Source organism: Sphaeramia orbicularis, chromosome 15 (assembly GCF_902148855.1).
Source record: "Sphaeramia orbicularis chromosome 15, fSphaOr1.1, whole genome shotgun sequence".
Classification (NCBI taxonomy): domain Eukaryota; kingdom Metazoa; phylum Chordata; class Actinopteri; order Kurtiformes; family Apogonidae; genus Sphaeramia; species Sphaeramia orbicularis.
Genome location: NC_043971.1, coordinates 49,193,928 through 49,207,231, shown reverse-complemented (window position 1 = coordinate 49,207,231; position 13,304 = coordinate 49,193,928). Strand labels below are relative to the sequence as shown.

At 35.9% G+C, this 13,304-nt stretch overlaps 1 protein-coding gene across 3 annotated transcripts in view; it reads right to left on the bottom strand.

Annotated features, from left to right (window-relative positions):
• Positions 1-13,304, bottom strand: part of piezo1 (piezo type mechanosensitive ion channel component 1 (Er blood group)) — a 138,673-nt gene that overhangs the window by 89,095 nt on the left and 36,274 nt on the right. For all 3 annotated transcript variants that reach the window (XM_030155684.1, XM_030155685.1, XM_030155686.1), the window contains exon 2: positions 1,774-1,869. In XM_030155684.1, the coding sequence (XP_030011544.1) occupies positions 1,774-1,869 (96 nt within the window). The remainder of the gene's footprint in view (positions 1-1,773; positions 1,870-13,304) is intronic.

Genomic DNA, 13,304 nt, shown 5'->3' with positions numbered 1-13,304 from the left:
TTTTTTTTTTTTAAATCACTTCCAAACTGAGCTGAGGCCAAATGCTGCCATAAAAAAAGCAGACTGCTGCTACTCTCTTCACTATATTCAGTAAATCAGGGTTTAAATCAGGGTCTGAACACTGACCAGTGCAAAGCCAATGCCATACAGCCACCTAGGCTTGGGCAAAAAAGTGGGTCATATGACAAGATCAATTATAAGTCGAACAGTCATAAGGTATGCTGTTTCAGAGATGCCAAGTTATCAGGAGGGTGACCATTTGTTAAATGGTGAAGGCAATTTGGTCTTTTTCCACAAATGGCTTACTAGCAGCTGCGTAGAAAATTCCACAAAATCAAGTCTCTAAGACCATGAATGTCAAACTCATTTTAGTTCAGGGCCACATACAGCCCAATACAATCTCAAACAGGCCAGACCAGTAAATTAAAAGCATAATAACTTATAAATCATGACAACTTCAAATCTTTGTTTCAGTGCAAAAAAGTTAAAGTATGAAAATGTTTATATTACAAACTATCTTTTCACAAAAAATGTGAATAACCTGAAAAACCATGAATAACCACACATTTCTTTTAAAATAAAGTGCAATTTGAACAATATTATGACTCCACTTATCATTTATATGTGTACATTTCAACTTACACATCGCAGTGGATGTACAAATGCACAAAACCTTTAGTAACAGGCAGCTACACATGAAAAACATAGCAGTGAACTTTATAATCAATACAACTTGTCAAGTGACATCCTTGACTGTTTTATTCTTTGCAAATTCATCCCACAGGCCGGATTGGACCATTTGGGAGGCTGGTTTTGGTCCACAAGCTGTATGTTTGACACCCCTGCCCTAGACATTCTTAGATGTATCAAATACGTACACATATAGCAGGTGTAGTTCCCCAATAAGCCTCTTGGATGTATACTCTAAACTCAACACAAAGTCTATCATTTTGATTTGAATATGCAATTTTGCCACAATTTTCTGCCATTTCTAGTCTTTGTACAGTTGATAACTGAAAGTATGTCAACACCTAATAGGATTTTATGACATGCAGGATTGTAAAATTTCCTCATACTGGCAGCTCTGCTATGTAGGTATGAGGGCCTGACCACTGCTACTTGCAGTATTTGTTCATATTCATTTATGACATCCTGCATACCACACCAAGACCAAACAAAATAATCCAGATGTCTCAATGAAGCTGAGGTTTGGTATAGAATTGAAGATAACATTGCGCCACTTGTGGGGCATTTTAATTATTTTAAATTTTTAAAAAAAATAAAACTGTTATTGTTGTCTTAATTATTAGCTGCTTTTTGCTTTATGCACACATTATGTACTTTCCATTTCATCTTAATCTAAGGAGAACTTTTTGCCCTTGGTAAAGTTAGGTTATTCTTCTCTGCCTGTGCAGAATAATCCACCCCAGAAAAACAGTACCTCTGATCCTAACCTGAATATCAACATTGGTATCACATTAGTAAAACCCCCTCTGTTGTCACCATGTTTGTAATTACTGACTTTCTTCCTCTCAAAAAACTTTACTCTTCTTCGTGGTATTTAACCAGTATGTTAATTAAGAACAGTGCTCTCTGGTGGATTGACTGAGAAACACTCATTTCAATGCGCTGGACGCATGGAAGTGTGAAGGCAGTGACGCTTGACGTTAGAAACCGATTTACGTACGTAAAGCAAGCATAAATGAGCCTTAAGCTGTTCTGTCTTGTGGAATAGACTTCATTTAGACCCATGTCGGTGCGCTGTGGCCTTACCTTTGATTGTGTGTTTGTTGGGACACATAAAGCAGGGCAGCAGCAACAGGTAGAGGAAGTAAACCAGAGACAGGACATTGTAGCGAAAGATGGAAGCTGCAAAGACAAAGACATCAGAGTCAAAAAACTGTACTGTACTTGACCCATAAAGACTCAAACATCCACCATCAAACAATAGCTTCTGCTGATCTAAAATATTTAATACCTGTTGATCCACTAACACTGGTCTACAAGGAAAATGCTTCCAGAAAAAAGTAATGAAATTTTACCACATGAGAGTCACTGATAAAGAAAAATCAAGTAAAAAACGCTGGTTGGCTGAACTTTCCAAGATACAGCCTTGGGTCAAAATGCGAAATTCAAGAATTAACAAGAGAATGGGTTTGACTCAAAAGTAATATTTGTCTCAGAGCTACAAGATCTACTTCAAAACAGTCTGCATATTAGAATACATTCACTTTACAGGTTCTATTTAGTGGAATATTTATAAAACTATTATATAAATGTACATAAACCAATATATATGTGTAATAACACTTAATCATATACTTTGAAAACATCAGCAAACCAGCACTTTTGTCATTTATTTTCCAATTAATCTTATTAAAATATGTAACATTTAGCACATTTAATCTCTGAAGCAAATCATTTCTAAAAAATTGCAGACCAGTGTAGTCCTATCAATGCATGTAAATAACTGGTGTAAAATACTGTTTGTCACCTTTTCATGGTCATCAGATATGACCCATTTGTACGTTCAGAGGCTCTGTGATGAACATGGAAACACCGTCATCTTCTACAACATTGATTCACAAGTAAAACCCATGGAGTTTGATAAATGATAATGGATAGAGACACTTAGTTTATGTTCAGTTATTGATACCTTTCCTGAAAAGGTCACTTTTTCTTCAGTTTTCTTATTCTGATATAATAACTATCAACTTTAATCTGAGCTTTTATGAACATCTGCATAATTCATACATTTTAGTTTAGTTTATTTGGAATATGCAACAAAATAAAGTAATCCTACTTTGTCCTTGTAGATGAAAGATTCTAAGAAAATAAAACAAACAAAAAAACACCTATACATATGCATGAAAACAAAGTATGACTTCATTTGCACATTTGAAAAGGAGTGGGAGGAAGTATAACTTATTCAAGTCTATCGTTTAGCTTTCTATCAGCATAATAAATAAAACATAGGAAAACACCCGATTTTCACTGGAAAAAAATGCAAACTACAGAGGATAATATCATAATAAATGGTGATATATCACTTTAAAAAAGATAAATATACAGAAAAATTAATTTTGGGTTAAAATTATACAGGAAAAGTTCAAATACAAGATGGACTTGGCTCAGACCAGAAGAGCAAAGATGAGACTGAAATCATAACGTCAAGTGACGTCAAAAGGATCAATCCATACATGGAGGGGTATGCATCATTCACTGACTAGCATCAGTAATAATGGTTTCCCATCAATGGGAAACCAGCCCAGTGACATTGCCATTGCCACACTTTTATGAACATCTTCATGATTAGTAAAATAAATATAGGAAAATACATGATGTTTACTAAAAAATGCAAAATGCAGAGGATAATATTATAATAAATGGTGATAAATCACTTAAGAAAGGTTAAATAAAAAATAAAAAAAAAAAAGCTGGGAACAGCCATAAAAGTAGCATTGGGTGTTTATGGGTTAATGTACATCACCACATTTATCATCGTGTTGTCATCAAATTCCACCAGTTATTGCTAAGTTCTGGTCTCCCTTGTTTCCAACATGCTACTTTTCTTCTCTGTTGTTCTGGTTTTCCAGTATTCATATATTGCTTGTCAAGGAAGATGCTATTTACCCGACTCGTTAAATGCTTGTTTGAGTGTTCTTTGATAGAATAAGGGGTTTTATGAGGTGTTTCTGGCTTAATGGAACTGAGGTGATCTGCCAACATTAGGACATGGAAACAGGGTGTGAGTGATTTTCTCCTCTTAACCTCATGCAGTGATAATTATTTGCTCGTGGAGGGTTCAGGTCTGGATTACTGTCAGGCTGTTCAGATGAAAGATGGACACATGGAGGTGAGATGTTTATAGTGTCCTCTGGCTCATCGTTTATGCCTCAAGACGGTCTTGACTTCATGGCAACAAACATACTGTGGAAGCTGCAGCTCTACTCCATTACTGCACATCTACTGGAGATACTGTGAGCGTGAATAACATCATCTGTGAGAACGTGTTCTATCCTGAACTATGATCCAAATAAACAGAACACGTGTATGTCCACTAATGGGCTCTATGCACAGCCCCACTCCTTCCTGAACTACAGGTGGCTCCTTTATTTCTTGTCTTTCATTATTGGACTCACTGATTAATCCAGATGTGCCTGCTACTTCTTGTTGTCACTACTTATTAACTAAGCACACCTGGATTAATCAGTGTGTCCAATAATGAAAGACAGGAAATAAAGGAGCCACCTGAAGTTCAGGAAGTAGTGGGGCTGTGCATAAAGCCCATTCAATGCTACAATGACATTTAATCCTGAAATGACAGTATTAAATAGATTCAGGTGTGCATTTCCATCAGTGGCAGCTGATCTATACATAAAATTACACAGGGAGCAAAGGCTGTTGAAATATGACATTAGACATTAATGATAGCAAAAAATTAAATAAATAAATAACAAGAAAAGCACTCAGAGAGTGCAGACCTCCGCCAAGACAGATCTGCCCCCCGATCACCACCAAAATTTAATCAGTTGTTCCTTGTGCCAGTATCAACATTTCCTAAAAATTTCATGAAAATCCATCCATAACTTTTTGAGTTATCTTGCTAACAAACAAACAAACAAACACGTAAACACACAAAGCAAAGTGATCACAATACGTTCTGGCGAAGGTAAATATTGGTGAGATGTACTACAGGGATGCAACACAAAATTAGCACTGGAAATACATGGACACAATTAATTTTGCACCTAACTTAACTGCATGTTTGTGAGAGTTCTCATTTCAAAGCACATACTTTGGTGTACAAAGTATTTAAATAAGTCACATGATGTGATTCACTAAGGTCTGTGACAATTGATTTACTGCAGATTAGAGCTACAGCTATTGATTATTTTTGTAATCAATCTACCGTTTATCTTCTTTGATTTGATTCCATTAAACAATTATTCAAATAGGTGAGTAAAAGTAAAAAAATATAATATATAAAATATATCTATATAGAAATAACAGTCTCAAAGTATATATGAAAATATCTAGAGATATAAACGACAACAAACAAGTCAAATAGCATGCACTGCAGTCTTCAACACATTTGGATCTAACTTACTAATAACTGAACATGGAACTAACATACAACTTTGATCCTGACACCATGCGCGTCACAATAAACGTCCATGTGAAACACAAGAGTGGAACCAATGTTTAGCGGCAGCAAATTTAAGGAAACAAAACTTCAATTCAGGAAAATACAATTTGAATAATGTTTATAATCAATTTGAGTCGATTAATTGATTAATCATTTCAGTTCCAACTTTGTTTAATCACATAGCAATGCGAGATTCACCTGTATTTAGGATTATTCTTTGACCAATATTTATAGTTATAAGAATCATCTTCATTATACCATTTCCGAGTATAGAGACCTCATCATCAGACATTAAAACTCTAACAACTTAAATTGGCTTGAGAGTATGGTTTTGACCAGGTCTATATGTAAAGTGTCATGAGATAACTTTTGTTATGATTTGGTGCTATATAAATAAAATTTGATTTATTTGACTGAGTGATTAAAAATGTCAGATCTGTGTGTTCTTATGTGAAGTTTGTGTTGGATTGTATTTTGTGCTCGGCAGCTGTTTTTTTTTTTTTAATTTGCTGACATTAGTTAACTCCACTTCAAAGCTAATAACCATCCTAGTTGCCTGAACACTGATTTCTGTGTCTGTCAGTTGAGTTTCTGTGCTCAGGTCAGTTTTTCTGCTAAAATACTTGGGCTTGTTCCTTACTTCTTCATTACCTCTCTTTTACAGTCACAATCATGTGCAACCATAGATACCATTAGCCTATAAATCTAGTATGTTTTTCAGAGATAAACATCCGGCTACTGACACAACTTCAAAAAAACACACAAGTTAACATAAATGTTACAAATGGAATCTTTAAAGACATTTTTTTTTTAAATCCCCTTTTGTGGATCTGCTCCAAAATGTTTGCAGGTCCTTCCCTTCCACATAGTTTTAATGAAAAATGGGGTGATAATGTATTGTATTATTTTATGGTTGCTTTATGTAATTTTGGTCAGTGTAGCCCTACTCCCTACTTGATGTAATCCAACATCTGAAACTATTGCTCTTAATATTAATTCTATTTTCCTCAGACATTTAACAGGTTAACAGTGATTATAAGTCATCTTCTTCTCTCTTTTTCCTTTTTCCCTGAATGTCTTATGATGCAGCTGCTGTATATTATCTTAGTGTGACACAGACAAAGAGGACAAACAGTTAACTGCTTTGTTATTTCCTCCAGTTGCTGGAGCATAAAACACACTGTCTTCCTGCTTGTCTGCAGAAATTAGACCACACCAGACAAAACCTGCCTACTACCTGGCAAGTCCTCTTGTGTTTTCATTAATTTCACGCACAATGAAGGCAAACTAGTACAAGTCGAGGACATCTGAAGACAAGAAACAGGCCGTTGGGGGCGGGGGGGGGGGGGGGGGGGGCACTAAAAGGATACACCTTTTACAGCATTTCCTGTAATGGTACGACTTCATACAGCATCCAGTATTGAAGAGTAAAGGTGACATCTGTAGAGCAGCACTAACTAAACAAACCCAGCCCTAAAAATCCACAAATCTCTGTGGCTATAATCTCTCCCTCTTCACATGTTTCTTGTTTCTTGCAGTCACAACATATGAGGGACATTGGAAGAAAAATAAAGTCACTTTACCATTTGCATTATCACAACCACTGATACAACACGAAGTCCAACCACTGACAAATGTATTCATGCAGGGAAGGTCTGCAACCACTGGCAACATCTACAGAGAGATTGATGGACATTTGGGCAACCATCCACCAAACAACTGCTTCTTTACCAAAACCTAAAGTCTGCCTGTCTGGAGGATCAAAAAGGACAAAACACTGGGAGGTTTTACACAATTAGAACTGAGTGTCTGCTATTTTTGACCTGTATTGTCTAATTTATGCCATCCTTTTTACATTTCCTCTGTGCTTTTCAATGTCCAAAATGGTGCTCCAGTAGTCCCTTTGTGAACGTGGACAACGCCATTTTTAAGTATTTTAGGTAGGGAGCCATGACGACTTTCTTCAAGTACCTACATTTACGTCGCCATTTCTCACCTCTTTCAAATTGAACATGTTGCTATATGGGAGCAGTTTTAGGTGCTTTCACACCTATCTCATTTGGACGTCATTTGACTTTCATACTTTCCAGCTTGAATTGAACCAAATTTGCAGGTGTGAATCGTCACAACAGCAACAACAGCCGGTCTTTGGTCTAACAAAGAGGTGGTCTTGCAGGGTTCCTGCAGGTTTCTACAAGTTCAATTTAAGTCCTTTTAATACCTTTTTAAGACCACTAAGAACAGAATTTAGTACCCATTTACTGCCATTTTGTTTGCAAACCATCCCTTAAAGTTCCTAAAATCAGCTATATTGGCTGTATGTGTGTTGGGCTGAATGTTCTGTTCTCACCAGGGGTTGTGAAGTTAGCAATAATTGGTTCCTAATTTCAAAAGAAATTGTTGGGTTGGAACAGGTGGAACTGAGTAGACTAATGTTATTTTCTTTGCAGCCTGGACATTTAACAGACACATTTTAACACAATACAGCTGACAAGTTTATGGCAACATAACTTAAGCTCCACCATATCAAATTTAATACCATTTAAAGACTTTTTTAAGGTATTAAATGCAGATTTGTAAATTCAAGACTTTTAAGACTTTTTAAGACCCTGCTGGAACACTGTCCTGGTCACACTAAACCATAGTTTGGTTCCCATACAGTGTGAAAACCCTCCTGAACTACTTGAAGAAAGTTAAACTAGGCTATCATGAAAAAAAACCCCAAAAGAATGGAGATGTATGAATTTTAAAATGAGACAAATAAACAGCATTGCAATATCAGACACAAGGCCATTACCAAAACAATCAAAGTCAAGTATAAGGTGACATAGTCAGCTTACTGATTATTTGAAAGCCCATAACACCTTATCTAGTGTTCAGTCAGGTTTCAGAACTGGGTATGGGTGTAAAACTGCAACCTTCAAGGTCTTAAATGGCATCACTTCTATGTTGTTCTAAGTTGCCCAGTTGCACAACACGTTGCCCCTCCTGCTCAGTGATACCCTGTCTACCCAGGGATTCATTTTGAATTTTAATTTAAAGACAGTTGTAGTAAGATTAGATTAAATTTGAAAAGAATCGGGTGAATAGCATTGGAGAAATCGGTTTGGACAAAAATCTCGGATGAACAGATGGACGGATGCACGATACCCTTGCCCATTCCAGAGGGCAGGGGTATCGTCATGGAGCTACACTATGGCTGCTTTCTTTGTTTAACGTATAAGCATGATGATATTTCTATTGTTATCTACCTGAATGGAATGTCTGATGACAATGCCAAGACCTTTGCATATTCAAACACAAACAACAGTATTGGACAAATTATTGACCAAAACATGGTCCTAGATGAAAAGGTATTAAAACTAACTGACAGATACTTACCATACAGTTTTGTAATTTAATATGTGCAGGAAGATGAGGGACTTAAAACATTAAAAAGGCCTTCGACCTTCGGTAAAACCATACAATCGCACAATATGACTAACAAGCTGATCCTGACTAAATGGGTGGAACTTCCTTTGTTATACTCTTGTTATATTGTTATGCTCATTACCAGAGCAGTATTCATGCACTCATTGTGTATGCTTGCTTTTTCTCTGTAGAGTTGTGAGCAATGCACTGGGTGGAAAATAGAACTTCTGTTCACAAATTTACACAGCAGAACGTCCACCTGAATGTTTGGACTGTAGGAGGAAACCCACTCTAAAAGTTTACAACCCTGCACAAGGAAAGACACTTTATGGGAAATGCTCCGTTCAATTGTTTCTTGGTAAAAGATGTTGCAACTGAAGTTAAACTTCAAATAACTACACTCAAATACAGTGCGGCAGCTTAGTTTCACTGTTTGTTTCAAGTGATGGACAGGAAGCCGCATATCTCAACAATGAAAACTGTTCTTAAAATGGATTTCTAGTAAATAAGCTAAATATTTTAAAACCCATGTGGTAATTCTAGAGGAAAAAAACAAAAGAAGGCTGCACTAAATTTAATGATATCTATACTGTATGGTATTGTATTGAGTGACCAATGCTCAGTGAGGTTTGGTTCAGTTCTACAGTGGATATGCTTAGGGCTTAATTAATTCATGGTTCTTTCCTGTAACAAGAAAATTTGGTGCACAGTAATTTGCATGCATTACAAAAATGGCTATACAAATATTAATTTCAATATTCAACAAATATTGCAGCAGCAAAAAAATACTTTTTCCCCTTAAATATAAGTCAGTTTTGTGCAAAACAATACAGTGCCCAACAGAGTTTGTCAAATAAGTAAAAACTCACAAACTGAAATCATCAATAAAATAAACATTGTTTATAAAACAAAAGTGCATGACATCACTAACAACCTGTCGACGAATAAATTAGCCATCAACTAATTGTCAACTAGTCAAATAGTCAGTGCAGCCCTAGTAAAGGATAAACTATAATAGAATATAAATACTAGAATATAAAGTGTACATATCAATCTATTTACAATATCAACGGTAGAGATGCGGAGGTGCATAATGGAACAAAACAGCAGCAAATAAGACAGTAAAGTGCAGCAGACAGTCAGCAAAGGTGAGAGTATCCCAGAATGAGTCTGTGCTGAGTCTGAGTCTTGGGTAATATATTCTAAGAGTATCCTAAGAAAGTAATTCTTCCTTCCCACTTCTCATTTTGGTGCTAAAAAGAGGATTTTCAGTTGTTGTCAGACACTACACACCCTGTTAAGTCACCAAAGTCGCAGTCACACTGGCTTTGGAAGGGAGAAAGCATTTCCTCTCTTCCATATGTGACTAATGCGCTGGTCATCTGACAGTGGTAAAATGCCAAGTCACTCATACTTTGTAGTTCTCAGGCTATAAAGTAACTCACTGCATTGTTCTCAAACAGGTGGTCAATGAATCACAAGACTCTCCCAACAGATCACCATAGCATTATTCCATCCCTTATCTGTGTGTTCTCTGGTACACTCACACACATATTAGAATAGTTCACATTTTTCATGTATTCATCACAGCGTAGCTTTGTTGAAGTAAGCTCTTAAACTGGTGTTTGCAAAATGCAAAGCACTCAACTGAAGCAACTTGCTCAGGAGACAAAGGTGAAATATTGGACTACTATACCAAGTAATGCAACTATTTAATCTGTAAAGCTGATTATCAACCCGTAGGATTCTGAGTGTAATTTGTAATACTTTTGGTTTTGCCTTTATATTTCTCATTAAGAAACTGCTTTTCTTGCTTTGTTTGGAATCTTTTTTTGTCAGTACAACCTCACCTGTGCGATGTTAGTTATTTTTTTCAATTGACAAACTGTATTAACACACTGAACTTAAAATAACCCACAAAAACAAATGGAACCCATGTAGGTTACATTCTTTACTGTTTTTCACCAAAAACATGCTGAACCAACCATTTTTATAACTTAGAATGAACAAATAAATTGAAAACTTCCAAAAAAAAAAAAAGAATTACAAATGCAGCTAATAAAGTTCAGGTGTTTTTAGGAAAACTATATATAACTACTTACAAAACAAACTGGGTGTCACAATATGATGAATAAACATGTTCAATGAACCATTTTCACAACTCAGAAAACTGTTTATGACTATTAACAGGAACAATCAGGTGTCAAAAGATGCCACACATCTGATTGGTTGATATTCACTTTTCTACCAAATGCAGTGACATAGATTTTTTTCTCCATTCAATCCTTAGAAGTCTGATTTTACCATCTCATCCTGCACCACATGTGATGACAATATTGCAGAAAATGATGTTTGTATTGTGTATCTTAGTCTGGTTTTACTTGGCCGTTCAACACAATTGACCTCACGGTATTACATTGACATCTGCACTTTCACACTAGTTGAAATGAAGACTCAGCGAGGATCTGTCTACTGATACGTCATCTTAAATTGGTTTGTGATTTAGACATGAGGCCATATCCAGGGACTTTGAAAGGTCAGTTAAAAAGACAAATGAAATATAAAGATAGTCTTATTTGTGCCACTAATACTCAGAAGTCATCAAATGAAACTAAATTATTACAAAAGAATAACTACAATTAAGAACATGATCATCGAGAAGAGACATGCAAAAGGCTTGAGGTACCTTCATATTGCTCACTCATTCACACAGCTCATATGTCCATGTTTATTCAGATCTGTCCTGCTTCTATGAGTAAGTAGAAGGGCACTCAGTAGTGATGCATGATAAAAGATGTGGATAGTGTACATTTGTTTGTGCATCCTGTCCACATCTGGAGCTGAGTAGTTTATGTGTAGTCTAATGAAAAAATGTCAAATGGTTTTGTAGTTCTGCTCTGAAACCTAAATGTTATAAACTGCATGATGGAAACAATGGACAGACATCTGAATAGCAAAAGACCCCACTGATGCATAACTGTTAAACTGCAGGGTGAGCGTAGGGATTTCTAGTTATACTACAGACAAAATGTGAATGGATACATGGACAAACTGATCATTATATTCCTCTGCATTATAAACCAGTAGATAAAATAATGTAGTAAAACGCTCAGGCTCTGCTCATTGTAATTGCTTTGTCCTTGAACCATGCCCTACCCATCCACCAAGTCTCATTAACTTTTTAAAGGACATAACAAAACTGTTGTATGAGCAGCGCAATATTGTTCACAGCTGCAATATACAGAGCTACATCACATACTGGTGAAGACGAGTGAGAAGGAGCCCCACCCTGCCTCCAGTTATTCAAACACACCCAGAGTGACTACTGTGAGCAGTTATGATAACACTGTCCACAAACCACAGCACCTATCTGTGTGTAACACACTGCATCTCCACTGGGTGTCTTTGTTCTGCCTCTCAAGTAACTGCAGTCATATGTTCTTTGTCCATCCATCAACACATGAACACGGTGGACGATATTTTCTTCTTATAAGTGCCACCTAAAGTACAACAACTGACCCTTCACTCATTTTCTCCAATGACCGCCAGCCACTGGCCAATCCTGTACTGGAGCGTGTAAATAGTAGAGCTGCAGCTATTTATTATTATTTTTGTAATTGATTAATCTATCGATTATTTTCTCTGGGTGAAACAAATACTAAAAATGTGAAAAAGACATGTCTGAAAATTACAACTTGTCCTTTATTCCAGAACCAGCTGAAACAACAACCACAAAAAGTATAAAAGTAAAAGAATATATAAAAATATCTATATAGAAAAAACAACAATATAAAAGCACATATAAAAATATCTATAGATATAAACAACAAACAAGTCAAATGACATCTACAATCAATAAATGCACTGCAGTTTTCAACACATTTGGATCCAACTGACTAACAACTGAACAAGGAACTAACATACAACTGTGTGTTGATTCTGGCATCATGTGCGTCACAATAAGTGTCCACAACAGTGGAACCAGTGTTTAGCAGCAGCAAAATTAAGGAAATGAAGCTTTGGTTCAGGAAAGTTTTAATCTTTTTTTTTTTTTATCAATTTGAGTCGATTAATTAATCATTTCAGCTCTAGTGAAGAGACACAAGCCTAGTTATTGTATAGTTCTGCCAAACTTTCAGCTCAAATGAAAAGTAGCCTTCAAGTCTAACAGCAAATGTAAGTTTAGAAAGGGTGTTGTATTTAAAGCTGCTCTGAAGCAAAACAGTTTAGAAGACAGACATTAGATTTGGAGTAAATGGTGAGTTAGAACTCTATCAATTTTACTAATATTACATCATCATTTTTTCCACAAAGTTACGGAAAAACTCGAATACTCCCTAACAATCACACATAATCAGATGGTATATGAATAATATTTAATCAGACACAGATATTCCAGAGGAAATAGCAGTTTTCATAGAATAACAGCTCTGGAAGAAAGTCAAAAACTAGACAGAAAGGAACAGATTATATGCATTTCAGAGCTACATTCACAGTATAATTTAACCCATAAAAATGTTTTTCCCCCAGGTAGCATTCTAATTAACATTATTCATCTTGAATCAGAGGCACAAACAATGAAAAATGTGTCTCTGTTGACAAGGGCAATTACGGCAAAAAACAAACAAACATGTGATCATGATATTTTTTTTCATATTAATCAACATTGACACAGACACAATATAGACTTCTTGAACAGCTGAAATGAAGACCGGACCTCACTATTTCCTAATTAGGTTAGTAC